We start from the raw sequence: 21,944 nt of genomic DNA on the forward strand, positions 1-21,944 counted from the left end.
AGGTTTTTAATGTGGATGAGACTGTACTGGAAGAGGATGCCAGACCAAAGTTACATCAGTAAGGAGGAAAAGTTGATGCCAGGCTATAAAGCAGCAAAGGATAGGCTAACTCTGTTGTTTCGTGGCAATGCTTCCAGCGATATGAACCTGAAGCCTCTCTTGGTTTATCATTCAGAGAACCCAAGAGCCCTTAAAAACATAGCCAAGGGCTCCCTTCTTGTTGTGTGGAAGAGTAACCCTGAGTTACACAGGCCATTTTCCAGGACTGGTTTTTCACCACGTTATCCCATAGGTAGAGAAATACTGCTTGGAGAAGGACATCCCATTCAACAATCTTTTGTTGGTCAACAATGCTCCGGGCCACCCCCATTCATGGATGACTTTCATCCCAACGTCAAAGTAGTGCATCTGCCACTGAATACTACGTCGCTCATCCAACCTATGGACCAGGGAGTTATAGCCACTTTCAAGAAATATTATTTACGTCACACTTTTCATCAGGCAGTAAAGGCGAGTGACGAATCAGGAACAACCTTGTGACAATTTTGGAAGGACTATAACATCTACAAGACCATAAAAAACATTGACTTTGCTTGCCATGAGGTTATGGCCGTCACCACGAATGGGGTTTGGAAGAACCTTTGCCCACAGTTTGTTCATGATTTTCGTGGATTTGAGAAGGTGGATGAGGAGTCCAAAGGGGTCTTCAGCAACCGCGAGAAGCTGGAGCTAGATACGCAAGAGGACGACTTCATTGAACTCTTTGCTGTGCAACACAAGGAGCTTACTAACAAAGACCTGATGGAATTGGAGGCTCAGAGAAAGGACAAAGAGAGACAAGAGGAGGAAGAAATAACTGAAGAACAAAAGAGATTCACGACGCGGGAAATGGCAAGGGGATTTTCTTTATTTGAGGAGGCACTGTTAGTTTTTGAGGCACAGGACCCAAACGTAGAACAGTACACGAAGTTCGCAGCAGCTGTTCAGAATGCAATCCAGTGCTACTGTGTCATCTATGATGAGAAAAAAAGCGCTACTACCCAGACGTCACTGGATCATTTTTTAAAGAGGGTAGATAGAATTGAATCCAGCAAGGAACCAGAACCGGTGTCATCAACGTGAGGTGTGAGTGAAATTGCAGCTTGCCCTCCATCTCATTGCTGATGAACCTTCAACTCTACCATCTCCCACCTCATCTCCCTCTTCCAGTCAGTAACTCTTCTTGCCTGTTCTCTCGATGCCAGCCCCTATATGCCAGCTAGTGTACTGTACTACTGTACTTTTCAAGGTACTGTATTGTGAGATTAAAAATGTTTTCTATATTCTTTATGTTTGTTTTTATGTATTATTTGTGTGAAAAGTATTACAAACCTATTACAGTACAGTACTATATAGCCCATTGTGTTAGTTGGGTACCTAGGCTAACTTTGTTGGACTTACAAACAAATTGGACTTACAGACGTGCTCTCAGAATGGAGCTCGTTTGTATGTAGGGGACTTACTGTACAGACACCTTTTTGAAAAACGAAAACAAAAACAATGCTTTAGAGCAGTTTTTAGGCTCACACAAAACTGAGAGAAAGGTACAAAGAAAAGTACATATACCCACTGCCCCCGCACATGCATACCCTCCTGCATTATCAACAACCTGCACCAAAGCAGTACATTTGACAAACGCACATTGACACATAATTACCCAAAGTCCATAGTTTACATTAGGGTTCACTCTTTTTTTAAAATTTTATTGGATTATAGTTGATTGACAATGTTGCATTAGTTTCAGGTGTACAGCAAAGTGATTCAGTTATACATATACATATACTCATTCTTTTTCAGATTCTTTTCTCATATAGGTTATCACAGAATACTGAGTAGAGTTCCCTGTCCTTGTTGGTTATCTATCTTATGTATAGTAGTGTGTGTATGTTAATCCCAAGCTCCTGATTTATTGCCCGCCATGTTACCCCTTTGGTAACCATAAGTTTTTTTTGATATCTGTAAGTCTGTTTCTGTTTTGTAAATAAGTTCATTTGTATCATTTTTTAAAAATTAGATTCCACATATGAGTGATATCATATAATATTTGTCCTTCTCTGTCTGACTTCACTTAGTATGATAATCTCTAGGTCCATTCATGTTGCTGCAAATGGCATTATTTCATTCTTTTTATGGCTGAGTAATATTCCATTGATTGTGTGTATATATATATATATATATATATATATATATATATATATATATATATATATATATATATATACTACATCTTCTTTATCCATTCCTCTGTTGATAGGCATTTAGCTTGCTTCTATGTCTTGGCTATTGTAAATAGTGCTGCAATGAACATTGGGGTGCATGTTTCTTTTCAAATTATGGTTTTCTTCAGATGTATGCCCAGGAATGGGATTGCTGGATCATATGGTAGTTTATTTTTAGTTTTTTAAGGAACCTCCATACTGTTCTCCATAGTAGTTATACCACTTTACACTCTCACCAACAGTGTAGGAGGGTTCCCTTTTCTCCACACCCTCTCCAGCATTTACTGTTTGTAGATTTTTTGATGATGACCATTCAGACTGGTGTGAGGTGATACCTCATTGTAGTTTTGATTTGCATTTCTCTAATAATTAGTGATGTTGAGCATCTTTTCATGTACTTTTTGGCCATCTGTATGTGTTCTTTGGAAAAATGTCTATTTAGATCTTCTGCCCATATTTTGATTGCGTTGTATGTTTTTTTTGATGTAGAGCTACGTGACCTGTTTGTATATTTTGGAGATTAATCTCTTGTCGGTCACTTTGTTTGCAAATATTTTCTCCCATTCTGTGGCTTGTCTTTTCGCTTTGTTTATGGTTTCCTTTTCTATGCAGAAGATTTTAAGTTTAATTAGGTCCCATTTCTTTATTTTTGTTTTTATTTTCATTACTCTAGGAGGTGGATTAAAAAAGATATTGCTGCAATTTATGTCAAAGAGTGTTCTGCCTATGTTTCTTTCTGAGTTTTACAGTGTCCAGCCTTACATTTACATATTTGATCCATTTTGAGTTTATTTTTGTGTATGGTGTGGGAGAATGTTCTAATTTCACTCTTTTACATGTAGCTGTCCAGCTTTCCCAGCACCACTTATTAAAGAGACTGTCTTTTCTCCATTGTGTATTATTGCCTCCTTTGTCACAGATTAATTGACATAGGTGCATGGGTTTATTTCTGGGCTTTCTATCCTGTTCCATTGATCTATATTTCTGTTTTTGTGCCAGTACCATACTGTTTTGATTACTGTAGCTTTGTAGTATAGTCTGAAGTCAGGGAGTCTAATTCCTCCAGCTCCATTTTTCTTTCTCAGGATTGCTTTGGCTAGGGTTCACTCTTTAAAAAAAATAAATAAATAAAATAAATTGTTTATTTATTTGTTTACTTGGCTGCACTGGGTCGTAGTTGTGGCATGCAGGATCTTCATTGCTGCATGCAGGATCTTCGCTGTGGCATGCGGGGTCTTTTTTTTAGTTGCGGCATGCAGGATCTTTAGTTGAAGCAAGTGGAATCATAGTTGTGGCAAGTGGGATCTAGTTCCCTGACCAGGGATCAAAGCTGGGCCCCCTGCATTGGGAGCATGGACTCTTAACCTCTGGACCACCAGGGAAGTCCCTAGGGTTTGTGGTTGATGTTAAACATTCCATGGGTTTGGACAAATGTATAATGACATGTTCATCATTACAGTATCATACAGAATATTTTCACTGTCCTAAATATCCTCTGTGCTCCACCTATTCATCTCTACTTCCTACCAATAATTACTTTTCTTGAGATCATATACTAGAAGAAAATTTTTTAAGGATAACATGAGCCAAGGGGTTTACAAACATTACACTTAGCTTCACAACAATCCTCTGCAGCATCCCTATTTCCCAGTAGAGAAATATGAGATCTGAGATAAGCAACTTGCCCAGGGTAGTACAAATAGTATTTGGTAGAGTAGATAGAGCCCGTTCACTCTTCTATAGCAGCTCTTTACTTAACATACTTTCTGTCTCTTTCTCCCCAAGTTCCTGCCTCTGTCTTACGCTCCCTACCCCTGCTTATCTTCTTTTCAAGATCAAAATTCAAAATAATTGGAACAGTGGATAATTAGCTCGTGAACAGACACATGACTTATCTTCACTGTACTATCAGCATCTGACTTACGTTTATTTATCCATTGTCTGCTTCCACAGACAAGCTCCACAGGGTCAAAAAACACATTTTGTTCATTTTTGTCTCCCCACCTGGAAAAGTGTCTGGCATGTAGGCAAGTATAAGGTTTCTCCAAAATATCTGCTGAATAAATGAATGCATGGATAAACAGATGAATGGAACAGAAAGTCTAGAAATAGGTCCAGATATATGGGGTTGGCCAAAAGGTTCGTTCAGTTTTTTCCATAAGATGGCTCTAGTAGCATTTAGTTGTCTTTAACTTTATTCGAAACAATAGACTGTGACAGATTTCATATCAGTGTGCGTTTAAAAAAAGACATCAAAATTGGTGAATTTTTTGCAGCCATTTTAATATTGAAGACGGAAGAAAAAAAGCAACATTTTCGGCATATTATGCTTTATTACTTCATGAAAGGTAAAAACACAACTGAAACGCAAAAACAAAATATACGTGCAGTGTATGGAGAAGGTGCTGTGACTGATCGAACATGTCAAAAGTGGTTTGCGAAGTTTCGTGCTGGAGATTTCTCACTGGACTATGCTCCATGGTTGGGTAGACCAGTTGAAGTTGATAACGATCAAATGGAGACATTAATTGAGAATAATCAACGTTATGCCACGTGGGAGATAGCCGACATACTCAAAACATCCAAATCAAGCGTTGAAAATCATTTGCACCAGCTTGGTTATGGTAATTGCTCTGATGTTTGGGTTCCACATAAGTTAAATGAAAAAAACCTTCTTGATCATATTTCTGCTTGTGATTCTCCACTGAAACATAATGAAAACATTCCATTTTTAAAACAAATTATGACGGGCAATGAAAATGTATTATGCCATTTATATATTGTATTATACTGCACAATAATATAGAACGTGAGATCATGGGGCCAGTGAAACGAACCACCACCAACCACACCAAGGCTGGTCTTCATCCAAAGAAGGTGATGTGTGTACGGTGGGATTGGAAAGGAGTCATCTATAATGAGCTCCTCCCAGAAAAACAAACGATTAATTCCAACAAGTACTGCTCCTAATTAGACCAACTGAAAGCAGCGTTCGACAAAAAGCGTCTGGAATTAGTCAACAAAAAATACATAATCTTCCATCAGGATAACACAAGACCACGTGTTTCTCTGATGACCGGGCAAAAACTGCCACAGCTTGGCTGGGAAGTTCTGATTCATCCGCCGTATTCACCAGACATTGCAACTTTGTATTTCCATTTATTTAGGTCTTTACAAAATTCTCTTAATGGAAAAAATTTCAATTCCCTGGAAGACTGTAAAAGGCACCTGGAACAGTTCTTTGTCCAAAAAGATAAAAAGTTTTGGGAAGGTGGAATTATGAAGTTGCCTAAAAAATGGCAGAAAGTAGTGGAACAAAAGGGGGAATACGTTGTTCCGTAAGGTTCCTGGCGAAAATGAAAAATGTGTCATTTATTTTTACTTAAAAACAGAAGGCACGTTTTGGCCAATCCAGTAATGCATAGGGGAATGCAAATGATAGCAGTGGCGTTTTAAATCAGTAGAAGAAATGGATTATTCAATCAAATGTTGCTGGGAAAAATGGTTGGTCATCTGGAAAAAAAGATGTATCACTATACCAAAGTAAGTTTCAGAGAGATCAAAGATTTATATATAAAAGATCAAAGAGAGATCAAAGATTTATATATAAAAAAATGAACGGAAACAAGCATCTGGACAGGCTGACGAGCTCCAAGACCGAGTAAGTCCAACAGTGTGCACTGGGGAAACCTCCCTTTTGAGCATGAAGTGCTATTTGGGCATTTTGCCAATTGGTTCTGAGGTAGGAGATAGATGGGCCCCTGGGCCGGACAGCTGGTGTTTGTCAAGTGGAGTAAAACTGAAGCTTTGTTCCCACTCCAAGGGCAAAGATAGTGACAGAAGCTTAGCTCTACTGAAGTAAAGAGATAAAATACCCTCTCCTGAGGTCAAGGAAAACTTCCCTGTCTGCACATGCGTAGGAAAGCTCCTTGGGGGTCAAAGAGGGAGGGGGTGCCACCCCATAATAAGTGCGGACATACACCCACAGGCCTGGGCGGTGGGATCCATCTTAGCAAAAATTACGCACGCATGTTGGAGAGGGTCCTAGGACCAGTCAGGTGTGAAAACAGAAACAAGATAATGGCCAAAGGTAAACAAAAAGCCGGAGGGACTATCCTATATAAGGGATTCAAATCACCTCTTTACTGCGCTCCTCCTTATTGGGGGGGATGCCCATACCTCTTCTCTCTGGGTGTGTATTTCTGCCTTGCTTCTGTCTTAAATAAACTGTTTCTCTGTGTGCTCTCCCATGTGTTGTGCCTGTTTTTTTTTTACAGTGTTTGTCTCCTTGAAACATTCTTGCTTTCAAATGGGGGAAAGAGCCAGGGCCACTTTGCTTCTAGCCTCTAGCCCCTGGTGGTCTAGTGGCTAGGATTCCTGGCTTTCATCAGGCTACCCAAGTTCAATTCCTGGGTAGGGAACTAAGATCTCTCTTCAGGACCACTCAACAGCTGTCTCTCCGAGATCAGTTCTGATGTGTGTCTGCCAGTTGCCGGCATCCAAAATAAAGCAAATTTTCCTTACCACCGACCTTGCCTCTCTATTGGCTTTTGAGCAGTAAACAGCTAGACGCCACTTTCGGTTACAGGAGGACACATACACTTCTAATGAGCTGTATACAAAATAGGTATAAAAGACACAGCAACCCTAGAATATAAGTTTTATAATCCTCTTTACATTTAAGTGATGATTTATTTTTAAAAATGTGTACAACTAATATTTTTATTATGAGTATGGTCTAGAGAAAAGCAAGTTAGAAGTAGGTCAGGGTTCAAAGCAAGGTTTAAACAAATCCATTTTTAATCCTGACAATTAGATTTTCTATAAAAATTATGTTCGTTAAAATACTTAAATTGCTTTTTTTTTTTAAGAAAAATGTTATGAAACATAAAACATCAACTAGTTTTGAAACTATTGTCCTCTGTAAGGAAAAAAAAAAATCAGACAAATTTAGAAAAACAAATTCCAGATCAAGTTTTCTTAATGTGTCAAGATATTCTTCAAATCAATAGCAAATAATAAAATAATAGTTCCCAATCACTCAGTTTTTGCACATTTATAAACAAATACCTAGTGACTACAGTTAGAGAAGCTGGCATTTTCATCAGTAAATAACATTAATTAACACGTATCAGAGGAGAAGCATAGCAGTCCCTATCTTCAAACATTTACCCTCTAATTAAGAGGCATGGCATACACAGACAACAGTTGTTAAACACACAAGGTAGTATATCTTTGTATAATATAAAATAAGTACTATAAGAGTCAGAGAGGGAGTGCGAAATATGGTTAGAAGCTGTTTATTCCTTCACATACTCCAATGTGTTACTCCAAGGATATTTATATTTCAGTTGGGGAACTAGGAGTAATTTATTTTCTTCTTTGAACTTGAAGGTTTTTTTAAAATGTGTTTTTTAAAAGTTGCTCTTCTTTTTTTGTATTATAGGGATATTTCTGGGAATTCCCTGGTGGTCCAGTGGTTAGGACTCTGTACTTTCACTGCCAAGGGCGCAGGTTCAATCGCTGGTCGGGGAACTAAGATCCTACAAGCAGGATCTTTTGACCACGGCGTGGCCAAAAAAAAAAAATGGTGTGTGTGTGGGGGATATTTCTCAATGATAACAATAATAATTACTATTTATTGAGTGCTTATTATAATCTTGTCATTGCTCTAACCATTTGACCCCCATTATCTGAAAAAATGCTCACAACAACGCCATGATATGAAACTTCTTCATTTACAGGTGAATAAATGGAGGTTCACAGAGCTTATGTTGTAGCTATGAAGTCTGTACATCCTAGTAGCTGGCCTGTTCCAATCAGTCTGTTGTGTACAAAGGGACCTTCAGAATATTCAGACGAGCCAGAGTAGTTTCCCAACATTTGGCAGATTCCAGCTGAGCCCCGCCCTTGCCTCACCTTCCCTTTTCTTTGTCTTTTAATTATGAGATAAGCTCTTAACTTTAGCTCACTTCTTGGCTCTATTTTCCTTAACTTTCCAGCTCTCTGACATATGACCCTGTGACACTGCCCTATTCATCATCATAGCTAGATGAATGTTAAAGCTTCCAGAGTTGGACAACTCTGTCCCTTCACGGTCTGGAATCATGTGTTCTCCTTTGAAGAATGAGTGCTCTGCCCTCACAAAGGTAAAGAAAGCTTAAAGTCAAACATTCACAGAGATTGCCTATACTAGACCAGAACATTTAGCCAGAATTAATACTTAATTTTAGAACCTGGACAAATAAACTCTTTTGCACCTTAGCTTATATTGGTATTAGTTTAAAAAATCCCTAGTGTTGATTACAAACTCCTTGGAATGAAGGACAAGCAAGGGCAACATTTTCTTAAAAGATATTAATCAAGTGTCTTTGCTTTCTCTAAAATGGGAAGAACACGCTACTGAAAGAAATGAACAGAGAAGAGAGTTAAAGCTAACACTGGGGCTTCCCTGGTGGCGCGGTGGTTGAGAGTCCACCTGCCGATGCAGGGGACACGGGTTCGTGCCCCGGTCTGGGAAGATCCCACATGCCGCGGAGCGGTTAGTCCCGTGAGCCACGGCCGCTGAGCCTGCGTGTCCGGAGCCTGTGCTCCGCAACGGGAGAGGCCACAACTGTGAGAGGCCCGCGTACCGCAAAAAAAAAAAAAAAAAAAAAGCTAACACTGGTAACCCTTCCTAACCCTGGGGGAAAACCACAACACAAGGATGATCTGACGTGTCCAATAAAGATATTGGCATAAATATTGGGACCTAGAATGAGCAACTGCTGCAAATCCGTTTTTGAATAAATGACAGCTAACTAAGTCTGTAGGATGGGTCAGGTTCTATCGGTTTTATTTGTTTCCCTGGCAATTCGGGAAGCATATGGCCTCTCCTAAGAATTAAGGTAAGGAAAAATATTGAATGGTAGTAATGATGTTACTATATACTGGGCTCCTGCTGCTGCCAGGCTGGATGCTTTACATATTTTGCCTTGTTTTAGCCTCACAATAACCCTGTGAGGTAGATCCTGTTAATATCTCCATTTTACAAATAAGGGAACAGAGACATGGAGAGATTTAGTAACTCAGAGAGAGGTTTCCAACCTTGGTCTTGGTCTGTGGAATTCTATAGCCCATGTTTTTTCCACTATTCCCTAAAAATAAAGTGGGAAAAAGAAGTAAGTCAAGTTGGTCACCCGAAGTGTCACTTCCCTCCCTGGAGCTGCTCCTACGTTTATCATACTCTGTCTTGTATTTTAAATCACCTCATACAAGTCTCATTTTCATAACTATATTTCAATCCCTTTGAAGGTAGGGATTTTATCTTGTATGACATTGTATCCTCAATTTTAGGAGGAACTCAATAGGTATTTAAGAGATAAGAGAATGAATGAATGAATGAATGAATGAATTTCACTCTCCTAGGCTTTAAGAACAAAAGAGTACTTTTATCTCTTACCATATCAAATCTAAATTCCCTGGTGTAATTTTTTTTTGCCACTCTGTGTGACTTGTGGGATCTTAGTTCCCTAACCAGGGACTGAACCCTGGGCCTTGGCAGTGAAAGCATGGAGTCCTAACCACTGGACCACCACGGAATTCCCTCCCTGGTGTGATATTTAATAATAATAAAAATATTGGCCAATAATAACTGAATAGTTCCTAATTTTGTTTTACGCTCTTCTAGATCCAAGTTCAAGATATATATGCATCAACTAGATAGGGCCCTGACTATTCTGGCCCTAATTGACCTTTCAGTTAATAATAGCATGCCTTGTAGAACTCTCAGGTAAAAGATGTGACTTATTCCTGCCAGGGAGATATAAATGGCTCAAAGAATTTGTGAAATTCTGGGTAATTTGCCTGAATTATCTCGGTAGTTTGTTTAACCTTTCATTTCATTTTAGCCCAGATCATTCTACATTCAGAAGCATATTGTTCTTATTTCACAAAAGGAAACATAGTAACTTTACAACAGACAAATCTGGTGGACACCATCTTAATGAAATTAAGAAATTAAAACTAAGGTGGTTCAAATTTACCTCACCAAGAACGGGATAATCTAGCATGAAGGGCAGTCTGATGCGATGTACTGAGAGGGACATCATGTTACTGAAGTACCAATTCTCCTGTGAGCAAACCTCAAAAAACCCAAACTAAGTTATTCCTACAAAATACCTGGCTTTTACTCCAAACAATGTCAACGCTACGAATGATAAAGTCAGAAGGAACTGTGCCAGGTTAAAGTATACTAGAGAGACATGGGAACAAAAATCCTAGACTGGATTTGTCAAAAGTTCAGAAACAGCCAAAGTAAAACCAGTTAATCACCAAAGCAGTAGTTAGTAGAAGTTTATTGTGCACATACCAAAAAGACAGTTCTCGAACCAGGAGCATTCCAACCAAAATGGGGTGTGTTGTTATAAGGCATCTCATATGGTTGTTACGGAATGTAAGTTTGTGTGCAGAGAAAGGTTTATTGTCCTGCTCGGTTTCACCATTCCTGCCCGCAGAGGCACTGCCATCACCTCAACCCCTGGGCCCCAGAAGCTGCTGAGGATGACTGCTATATTACTGCCACATAGGTCAGAGGCTGCACTGAAATCCTAGGCAACTTCACCAAGGCCAGCTTTGATGTCATCTCCAAGATCTACAGTTATCTCACCTCACCACCTCTAGAAAGAGATCCTGTTCTCCAAGTCTCCCTATCAGGAATTCACTGATGTTCTAGCAAAGTGCAGAGGACCCAGGCTCCAGCTGTGGCCACCACAGAGTATTTTTATATGAGAAAAGTAAAGTGAATTAAGCCTAATTTTTAAAAAAATCACTGGTGAGACATATTAAGAAAACAGAACCCTGGACCTCATCATCAGATATTCTGATGCAACAAGTGGTGCTGCTGTAGTGATACTCAGACCACACTGAGGCACACTGAAGCAGTGTTGTATTATTATTCTCACTTTTCAGAGGCTCAGCAAGACCATGCAGAAAAGGGTCTCATGGCTCCATACTAGCAGGTTACTTGATCAGCTAATTATCATTTTGAAAAACAAGTTTGGCCCATGAAGCAAGTAAATACCCTGGCACAGACTGCTAATGGTTGAGGTGGCTTAAGAAGGCTGGCAAGTCCAGAATTCTAGCAAGTCTACATGGAGTCCTGTGCTTCCCCGGCCAACTAATAATATTCACATGCTTCTGTATGGAATTAAAACTTTCTTTTTTTTAAACTTCTTTATGCTGCGTTCAGTTAGTTCTTGATTTCTAACACAAGTGTCTCTTTCACTTGTACCATTTCAGTCCCTTGATAACTGGCCTCGACTCTTAGAATGACCTTAATGTTTTGCTTTACCTCCTTAGAAATCCACTCTGCAAACTCTTTAGAGTTCAAAAACTTTCACAGATTTCCTATTACCAAAAAACCAAATCCATAAATTTCAAAAGCTCAGACTTCATTAAATTGAAATGTAGATTATTAAACAGTATTTGATGACTTGAGGTAAAAGGAAATGGCAAGACATGAATTCAAATAAAATACTATTGGAGAACTGAACTAAAGGTTTTTATTTGCATACTGAATATATTTTAATTTTTTCCAGGAAGTGGCTACTAATTTTTGCAAGAAAAAAATGATAACGCCACACTTCTTTAAAAGTAGTATTTGCATAGTCATATATACGAAGTAAATCAATCTCCAGTGTTAGAAAATAAACTTCATGGAACAGTATGGAGGTTCCTTTAAAAACTAAAAGCAGAACTGCCATATGATCCAGCAATCCCACTCCTAGGCATATACCCGGAGAAAATCATAATTAGAAGAGATTCGTGCACCCCAACGTTCATTGCAGCACTGTTTACAATAGCCAAGACATGGAAGCAACCTAAATGTCCATCGACAGAAGAATGGATAAAGATGATACAGTACATATATACAATAGAACATTACTCAGCCATAAAAAAGAATGAAATAATGCCATTTGCAGCAATATGGATGGACCTAGAGATTATCATACTAAGTGAAGTCAAAGACAAACATCATATGATATCACATATATGTGGAATCTAAAAAAACGGTACAAATGAACTTATTTACGAAAGAGGAATAGAGTCACAGATGTAGAAAACAAACTTACTGGGGGGAAAGGGGAGAGGAAGGATAAATTGGGAGATTGGGATTGACATATACACACTACTATATATAAAATAGATAACTAAAGAGAACCTGCTGTATAGCACAGGGAACTCTACTCAATACTCTGTAATTACCTATACGGGAAATGAATCTAAAAAAAGAATGGACATATATAACTGATTCACTTTGCTATATAGCAGAAACTAACACAACATTGTAAGTCAACTATACTCCAATACAATTTTTTTTAAATGGAGTACAAGCTATACAACTTTTGAATTGGTATGTTTTTCACCTGAAACTAATATTGTAAACCAACTATACTTCAATTTAAAAAAATAAAGAACTCCCCCCACAAAAAAAGGAAAAGAAAAGAAAAGAAACTTCACGTAAGTTTGTGCGTTTGTGTTTGGGTCCATTTTTGAGGCTCCATGGCTTAAACTCATTCCTCAAAGCGGTTCAGAATTCTGAAAAGAGCAGAGTTACCAGACCCTTATCACTCTGTCATGCAACAACCATTGCAACATCTCTGAGCGTTCCCAAGCAGCATGCCTTGCTCCTTTTCCATACCATATACAGAAAGGTATTCATCCCACTGGAAACATGCAGATCCTACCCAATCAGCGGGTGACAGAAGTCCGTTTGCTCTCTGGCTATAAAAACAGACAAGCAGAGTATATGCCCAGTAGTGGGATTGCTGGCTCGGATCAGCTCGCTGCTTTGTGACCACCTAGAGGGGTGGGATAGGGAGGGTGGGAGGGACGGAGACGCAAGAGGGAGGGGATATAGGGATATATGTATATGTATGGCTGATTCACTTTGTTATAAAGCAGAAACTAACACACCATTGTAAAGTAGTTATACTCCAATAAAGATGTTAAAACAAACCAGACAAGCAACCCACGCTCAGGGTCGGCTTTCCCTGGCTACCAGGAAGTCGGCCAGCTGTTCTTGCAGCGACCCTTCTCTTTAATAAACTCTATCTTCCTCACACAAAAAAAAGAAAAACAGAAAAGAAAAAAAAAAAAAAGAACAGCTTAGATATACAAAAACGCCGCAGGGAAAAGTTGAATCGTTTTGCGTTCAGAATCTTTCCATTGGTAAGATTCTAGAGAGGGGCGTGTCCCAACGCTCGGCGATACGCCACCCGCCGGACCACAGGGGATCGCGGCTCCGGGCTCCGGAAGGGCGCCCAGGGTGCATTTACTAGAGCGGCTGCGCGACGTTTTTCCGGCGGGACTGCACGGAGGAAGGTTCAGGGGACAGTCCGCTGGCCCGGCGCCTGGCCTTGCGCGCTCGGAGTCACCGAGAAGACGAGTCCGTCGCCCCTGCCGCCCCTCGCTGTCCCAGCCATGGCCACACGCCTCCTCCGCAGGGCCCTACGCTTGTGGGGCGGCCGCTGTGCGCCGAGCATGCCGCCGGCATCGAGGTGAGTGCCCGCCCCGCTTCAGCTGCGCAGGCCGGGAGGCTGCAGGGCAGGGCTGCGACACGCACACCGCTCCTGGGGGCTGGGAACCAGACGGCGCGCGCTCAAGCGGCCGGCTGCATCGGCCCCCGGGACTTGGGCTGAGCTGTTGGGGCGAGAGAGGGTGGGAGAAGGCGCTGGGCCTCGCCCCTTGGCTCCCAGAACCTGGGTCGGACCCACTGGCGTGAGCGCGTGGGCGCCGGCCTAGCAGTTTCAACTTGGTGACAGCCGAAGTCGGGGGGGGGGGGGGCGGGCGTCCCTAAATTCTCCCTCTCTGGCCCCAATCCAACCCGTCTGGTTCTGAGGCCTGTGGTCGGCACCGTGAGTCTGCATTTCGAAGAGTTCCTGCGAGGCGAGGGCGGGGAGTCACCCCTTGGCCACAGTTGCACGAGTTGGAGCTACGACCTTTGGCCCAGTTAGATCTGTGGCAAAAAGGCACCGCCCTATAGTGAACTTGGGAGCTGGTATTCCACCGCCTCCCAGATCTTGAGAAAAGCACTTGCAGCGACGCTGACCTAGAGAAGTGCCATGGAGAAGACATCCTGGAACAGGAAAGACCTGGCGACGGCCCGTTAGACGATGAAATTAACTTGAGATTTAACAAATCCTTTAATTAAGTAAATGCAGAGGAATTAATGGAGAGAGTTTCTAAGTGGCTCAGTGACTATTAAGGTAGTGTTTATAAGATCAAAAGCTTCCTGTACCGTCTGACACCTCAAATACAGTCATTGGATAAACAAGCTGGAAGCACCGAGGATTCCCTATTTAATGAGAGTGACAGGATGGATAAATTAGCTCATGGCGGCCTTATGGTAACTCTAAGATGCTATGGGAGCAGGAAACAAAACTGCTGCTCGTGAGGAGGGCTGCGAAGGCTTCACCGAGGAGTGACTTTACATTCGGATACACATACTTTTCTAAGCTCTTCCCCGAACTTCATAAGACAGTGATGCTCAAATTTTTTGGTATCAGGACTCCTTTGTGCTGTTAAAATTAGAGGACCTCCAAGATCTTTTGTTTATGTGAGTTTTATTTATGGACATTGATGTCAATAGATATCTACAAAACTGGGAAATTTTACAAATGTTTAGTTTACATAAAAGTAACTCATTACATGTTAACATAAATAACATCTTTAAGAAAAATAACTTTTCCAAAAAAAAAGTGAGATGAGTGACATTGTTTTACATTTTTGTAGATCCCTTAATGTCTGGCTTAATATTAGACAGTCTGATTTTCATACCTGCTTCTGCATTGTCAATTGTGATGCTTTTTTCGTTGAAGTATAGGAAGAATATTGGAAAAAGGAGGACCTGAGGGACCCTCTGAATAGGTCAGAGACTCTAGTTTTATTATAACAGACTTCTTAAACTTTAATGTGCATATGAATCACTTAGGAATGTTATTAAAATACAGTCGACCCTTGAACAGCATGTATTTGAATCGCGAGGGTCCACTTACATGGGAATTTTTTTCCATCGTAAATACTCCAGTACTACACAATCCATGGTTGGTTGAATCTGAGGATGCAGAACCGTGCTTTGGAGGAAGCACAAATGTGGAGGGCTGACGGCGGGGTATACATAGATTTTCAACTGCATGGAGGTTGGGCGTCCCTAACCGCTGTGTGTTTCAAGTGTCAAATGTACAGACTGATTTATTTGGCCTGGGATGAGGCCCAAAATTGTTTCTTTATAACCAGCTCCCTACCTGAAGGTGCTGGCAGAGACTGTCTCCCTTTTATAATGTAAATGAGGTTTTAAAAATAATGATAATAATAATAATTAGAGCCTAGCCTGTTAGATGAGTAGCAGTTTAATGCTTTCGGAAAACAATGGACAATTTATTCAGTACAGATTTCCTCGTTTTTATGGGGAGAAAAAGGGCTGATTTATTTTGTATGGGTTCCTTAGTCTTGGCAAAAAATGGATATTCCAACAAATTTACTGCCAAGTGTTTTGATTTTCTTCTCTCTACATGTTCTCTCTTGAACACTTTTGACTGATCTGAAAATCTCTGTTCTTTCTGGCACTTCTTTCACTTTCCTTTGTCTTGGTGTGTTTTACTTAGAAATGTTCCAAAGATTTCTTTAATGTTACATGGGATATAAAATTTTAAGATCCAGGCAGACTTGGATATAAGTTCCACTCTATTATTTACTAATTATGTTGACAAATGATTCAGTGTCTTAGAGCTCCAGTTCCCTAGTCTCAGCACATTTTTTTCCTTGAGGAAAAATCCCAAGTATGGACCAATGTGTGCATTATAAAGAAACTGGAACGAGTCATTTCAATATAGGATGAAGTAGATTTTAGTCTCTTTTACTGTAACATTACAGTGGTGTGCAAGGCCCTTGCTCACTGTTGTATCCCAAGTTACCTGAATTGTTCCTAGTACATATTAGGCACTCAGAAAGTATTTGTTGGCTGAATGAATAAATAAGCTATTAAAAATGATGATTTGGCTGACAGAGTAGCAAACCAGAAAAACGTGAAGATAAAAGGCAGACCAGGTATAAAAAATGTAATATTAAAAGTTCTCAGCTAAAGGTTACCACTTAAAAGACATTTCAGATTGTATTAACAAATAAAACTCAACTAAAAGTTGTATATAAAAGATAAGTCTAAAGCAAAATGACACAAAATACATATTAAGTGTATTAATCAGCTCAGGCTTCCATACCCAAATACTATAGACTGGATGGTTTAACAACAGAAATCTATTCCTCATAATTCTAGCGGCTGGATAGGCCAAGATCAAGGTGCTGGCCACTTCATTTGCTGGTGAGAGCTCTCTTCCTGGCTTATAGATGGCCCCCTTCTCCCTATGTCCTCACTAGGCCTTTCCTTGTTGTGTGCACACAGAGCTATATCTCTCTCTTCCCCTTCTTATAATGTAAGCCAAGCCTCTTGGTTTAGGACTCCACACTTATGACCTCATTTAACTGTAATTACCTCCTCAAAGCCATATCTCCAAATACCATTACATTGGGAGTTTGAGCTTCAACATGAATTGGGTTGGAGGAGGAGGCAGGCACAATTCAGTCCATTGCATTAAGGAAAGATATATAAACTGGAAAAAAATAATACATTTCAGGGGAAAAAAGATTGAAATAGCCTAATTGCCAATAAACAAGACTGGGTCTTTTCTGGACTAAGAAGAAGAAGAGGAAGAGAAAGAAAAGGGAAGGAAAGGACAGGATAGGATCAGATCAGGTCAGGGTCCAACTAAGGAAGAGAGAAACCCAAAACAATATGATGCAAAACAGAAAAACATCTTTTGGCGATATTTATATATATATGATAAAAAGTTTTTTTATATGTGAGCTTAAAAATGTACAAAGTGGTACACAGAGTTTCAAAATCTTTTCAGGCGTACCCCCGGCCGGGGCAGGGGGCGATCTGAAGACCATTGAACAAAAGGAACTACAGAGCAGTCTCTTTTTAAGCTTAATATGGGGGGTGGGGGGGGGTGCGGGGAGAGAAAAGGTCAGTTTCCAAAGATTTTGAATAATTCTGGACTAATCCCTACAGAGACTGGTGGGCACTTTGATTTTGCTTTACACCCAGATTGTAATGTGGCAATAAAAGTCAACACAGTTTGCATCCTATACACCTGCCATTTGAAATTGTATGATTCTGGATAAACTATTAATGGGGGGGTTACATTATTTTAAAAACTGTACATTACATGAAAACTTATCAGTATTATTCTATTGTACTATTTGAATTTTACATTATTTAATCGGCATCACCATACAGTACTATGCTATATTCTACTTCAGCTCAAACATGTGATTAGTTCTGGCATGACATTCTCTTTAGGGATTTGGAAGTAAAGACTGAGTTGAATAAGGGTAAAGTACTTCTTAGTCTCATCCAATCGAGATAGATCCTAAAGTGCTGCTGCTCAAATTTGAACCAGTTTGTCAAATTGCAGACTCTTTCCTTCATGTTGTTCAGTGACTTTTAATTTGGATGTGAAGAGTAACAATTCACTTAATTTTCTTAATGTATGTATATTTTTAAGATGTTCTCATTCTGGAGGGGAGGAACGTCTAGAAACTCCTTCTGCTAAAAAATTAACAGATATAGGAATTAGAAGAATCTTCTCTTCAGAACATGACATTTTCCGGGAAAGTGTAAGGAAGTTTTTTCAAGAAGAAGTGATTCCTCATCACGCAGAGTAAGTCGCACATTTTCTTTGAAAGTAATGCACGTTAGAAGTCCAAGAAGGACCATTTCCTAGAATGCTCTTCGTTGTTGTCTAGAAAAAGTACTGTGTTCAGGGCTTTATTAACATTTTTACCACTCTTCAGTATAATACTGTAAGATTACAGGATTCTTAAACTAGTTCAAAGCTTCTTAAATGAGTTTTAAAATATACAATTAAAAAATATGTTGACCTAATCGACTGCCAGTTTTTTCTCCTGCAAAAAATGGGTTTATGGTCCACAACCATGGTGATCTATGTGCAAGTCGCTGCTCAGCAAGGGAAGGAGAGCACTTTCATAGAGAGGAAAAGGAAGTTGGGAGGGCTAGAGTAAACAAAGAGTCCAGGGCTTTTCAATGACTGAGTCTTTCCTGGGAAAGAGGAATCTTTCTTTTACTTGTTGGGCCCTGCTATTGTCACAGGGTGTGAGAGCACCCCCTTTTTAATTACCTTAAATTAAGGGACCATTCCTGAACAAAATCATTCATAAATTCAAAATGTGGCCATTTAAATAATATGAAAAACATTTTTCTGATTTTAAAATGTTTGTTACTTGCAGATGGGAGAAAGCTGGAGAAGTGAGTAGGGAGCTTTGGGAAAAAGCTGGAAAACAAGGACTGCTTGGTGTCAATATTGCAGAGCGTCATGGTGGCATTGGGGGGGACTTGTACTCGTCAGCTGTTGTTTGGGAGGAGCAGTAAGTATGGAAGCATTTGAAGTTGAGTCTTGTTTCGTCAGTTCACTTTTCTGAGTGATGATTTTAAACTGTTTTCTAATCTTCTTATAAGATTGAAAATCCTCTTTTAAGTTGTTAAAATAGGTGCTTCATTTCTAATTGACCCATGTGTCTGTTTCATACATGAGAACAAATGAAGATTTCAGTTGATAAATGGGCAAAAGATTTGAACCAGCAATTCATCAAAAAAGAAATGAAAATAGGTTTTTTAGATGAAAAAAGTTTATCCTTACTACCAATCAGATGCAAATTAAATTAATCTGGATGTATCATTTTGAGTACAAAAGTTAGTGAAAATGAAAAATCATAATAACCAGTGCTGACAAGGTGGCAGTGAAAGTGACGCATTCATATACTCTTGGTGATGTTATATATTGGAACAATAAATGCCTTGGAGATTAAAAGCATGGATACATAAAAAGTGAAAGTATTTCTGCTCTTAAATATTGGGTTGGCCAAAAAGTTTGTTTGGTTTTTTTCCATAAGATGGCGCTAGTAGCACTTAGTTGTCTTCAACTTCATTCAAAACAATTTTGTTAGATTATATTGTGACAGCTGTCATATTAACGTGCATTTAAAAAAAGACATTAGGGCTTCCCTGGTGGCGCTGTGGTTGAGAGTCCGCCTGCCGATGCAGGGGACACGGGTTCGTGCCCCGGTCCGGGAAGATCCCACATGCTGCGGAGCGGCTGGGCCCATGAGCCATGGCCACTGAGCCTGCGCGTCTGGAGCCTATGCTCCGCAACAGGAGAGGCCACAACAGTGAGAGGCCCACGTACCGCAAAAAAAAAAAAAAAAAAAAAAGACATTAAAATTGGTGAATTTTTGTGTAGCCATTTTAATATTGAAGGTGGAAGAAAAGAAGCAACATTTTTGGCATATTATACTTTATTATTTTATGAAAGGTAGAAATGCAACTGAAGCACACAAAAAAAGATTTGTGCAGTGTATGGAGAAGGTGTTGTGACTGATTGAATGTGTCAAAAGTGGTTTGCAAAGTTTCGTACTGGAGATTTCTCGCTGGACGATGCTCCCTGGTTGGATACACCAGTTGAAGTTGATAGTGATCAAATTGAGACATTAGTTGAGAACATTCAATGTTATACCACCTGGGAGATAGCCGACATACTCAAAACATCCAAATCAAGGGTTGAAAATCATTTGCACCAGATAGCCTCATCCACCAGAGGGCAGACAGCAGAAGCAAGAAGAACTACAATCCTGCAGCCTGTGAATCAAAAACCACATTCACAGAAAGATAGACAAGATAAAAAGGCAGAGGGCTATGTACCAGATGAAGGAACAAGATAAAACCCCAGAAAAACAACTAAATGAAGTGGAAATAGGCAACCTTCCAGAAAAAGAATTCAGAATAATGATAGTGAAGATGACCCAAGACCTCGGAAAACCAATGGAGGCAAAGATCGAGGAGATGCAAGAAATGTTTAACAAACACCTAGAAGAATTAAAGAACAAACAAACAGAGATGAACAATACAATAACTGAAATGAAAAATACACTAGAAGGAATCAATAGCAGAATAACTGAGGCAGAATAATGGAAAAGTGACCTGGAAGAAAAAATAGTGGAATTCACTGCTGTAGAACAGAATAAAGAAAAAAGAATGAAAAGAAATGAAGAGAGCTTCAGAGACCTCTGGGACAACATTAAATGCAACAACATTCGCTTTATAGGGGTCCCAGAAGGACAAGAGAGAGAGAAAGGACCCGAGAAAATATTTCAAGAGATTATAGTTGAAAACTTCCCTAACATGGGAAAAGAAATAGCCACCCAAGTCCAGGAAGCGCAGAGAGTCCCACACAGGATAAACCCAAGGAGAAACATGCCGAGACACATAGTAATCAAATTGGCAAAAATTAAAGACAAAGAAAAATTATTGAAAGCAGCAAACGAAAAATGACAAATAACATACAAGGGAACTCCCATAAGGTTAACAGCTGATTTCTCAGCTGTTAACAAGCCAGAAGGGAGTGGCATGATGTACTTAAAGTGATGAAAGGGAAGAAGCTACAACCAAGATTACTCTACCCAAGGAGTAATCTCATTCAGATTCGATGGAGAAATCAAAAGCTTTACAGACCAGCAAAAGCTAAAAGAATTCAGCACCACCAAACCAGCTCTACAACAAATGCTAAAAGAACTTCTCTGAGTGGGAAACATAAGAGAGGAAAAGGACCTACAAAAACAAACCCCAAACAATTAAGAAAATGGTAATAGGAAAATACATATTGATAATTACCTTAAATGTGAATGGGTTAAATGCTCCAACCAAAAGACACAGGCTTACTGAATGGATACAAAAACAAGACCCACTTCAGACCTAGGGACACATACAGACTAAAAGTGAGGGGATGGAAAAAGATATTCCATGCCAATGGAAATCAAAAGAAAGCTGGAGTAGCTATACTCATATCAGATAAAATAGACTTTAAAATAAAAGCTATTACAAGGGACAAAGAAGGACACTACATAATGATCAAGGGATCAATCCAAGAAGAAGATATAACAGTTGTAAATATTTATGCACCCAACATAGGAGCACCTCAATACATAAGGCAACTGCTAAGAGCTCTAAAAGAGGAAATCGACAGTAACACAATAATAGTGGGGGACTTTAACACCTCACTTACACCAATGAACAGATCATCCAAACAGAAAATTAATAAGGAAACACAAGCTGTAAATGACACAATAGACCAGATAGATTTAATTGATATTTATAGGATATTCCATCCAAAAACAGCAGGATTACACTTTCTTCTCAAGTGCGCATGGAACATTCTCCAGGATAGATCACATAGTGGGTCACAAATCAAGCCTCAGTAAATTTAAGAAAATTGAAATCATATCAAGCATCTTTTTTGGCCAAAATGCTATGAAATTAGAAATCAATTACAGGGAAAAAAACTTAAAAAACACAAACACATGGAGGCTAAACAATATATTACTAAATAACCAGGAGATCACTGAAGAAATCAAAGAGGAAATCAAAAAATACCTGGAGACAAATGACAATGAAAACATGACGATCCAAAACCTATGGGACGCAGCAAAAGCAGTTCTAAGAGGAAAGCTTGTAGCTATACAAGCCTACCTCAAGAAACAAGAAATATCTCAAATAAACTATCTAACCTTACAGCT

The 21,944-nt window shown here is 39.5% G+C and overlaps 1 protein-coding gene across 1 annotated transcript in view; it reads left to right on the plus strand.

Moving 5' to 3' along the window:
- Positions 1–13,526: 13,526 nt before the first annotated feature.
- Positions 13,527–21,944, plus strand: part of ACADL (acyl-CoA dehydrogenase long chain) — a 39,473-nt gene continuing 31,055 nt past the window's right edge. The window contains exons 1-3 of the mRNA XM_082657997.1: positions 13,527–13,798; positions 17,864–18,019; positions 18,606–18,743. Coding sequence (XP_082514123.1) covers positions 13,722–13,798; positions 17,864–18,019; positions 18,606–18,743 — 371 coding nt within the window. The 5' untranslated portion in view covers positions 13,527–13,721. The remainder of the gene's footprint in view (positions 13,799–17,863; positions 18,020–18,605; positions 18,744–21,944) is intronic.

This window comes from Grampus griseus (assembly GCF_964374135.1).
Source record: "Grampus griseus genome assembly, chromosome: 7".
In the NCBI taxonomy this organism is placed as follows: domain Eukaryota; kingdom Metazoa; phylum Chordata; class Mammalia; order Artiodactyla; family Delphinidae; genus Grampus; species Grampus griseus.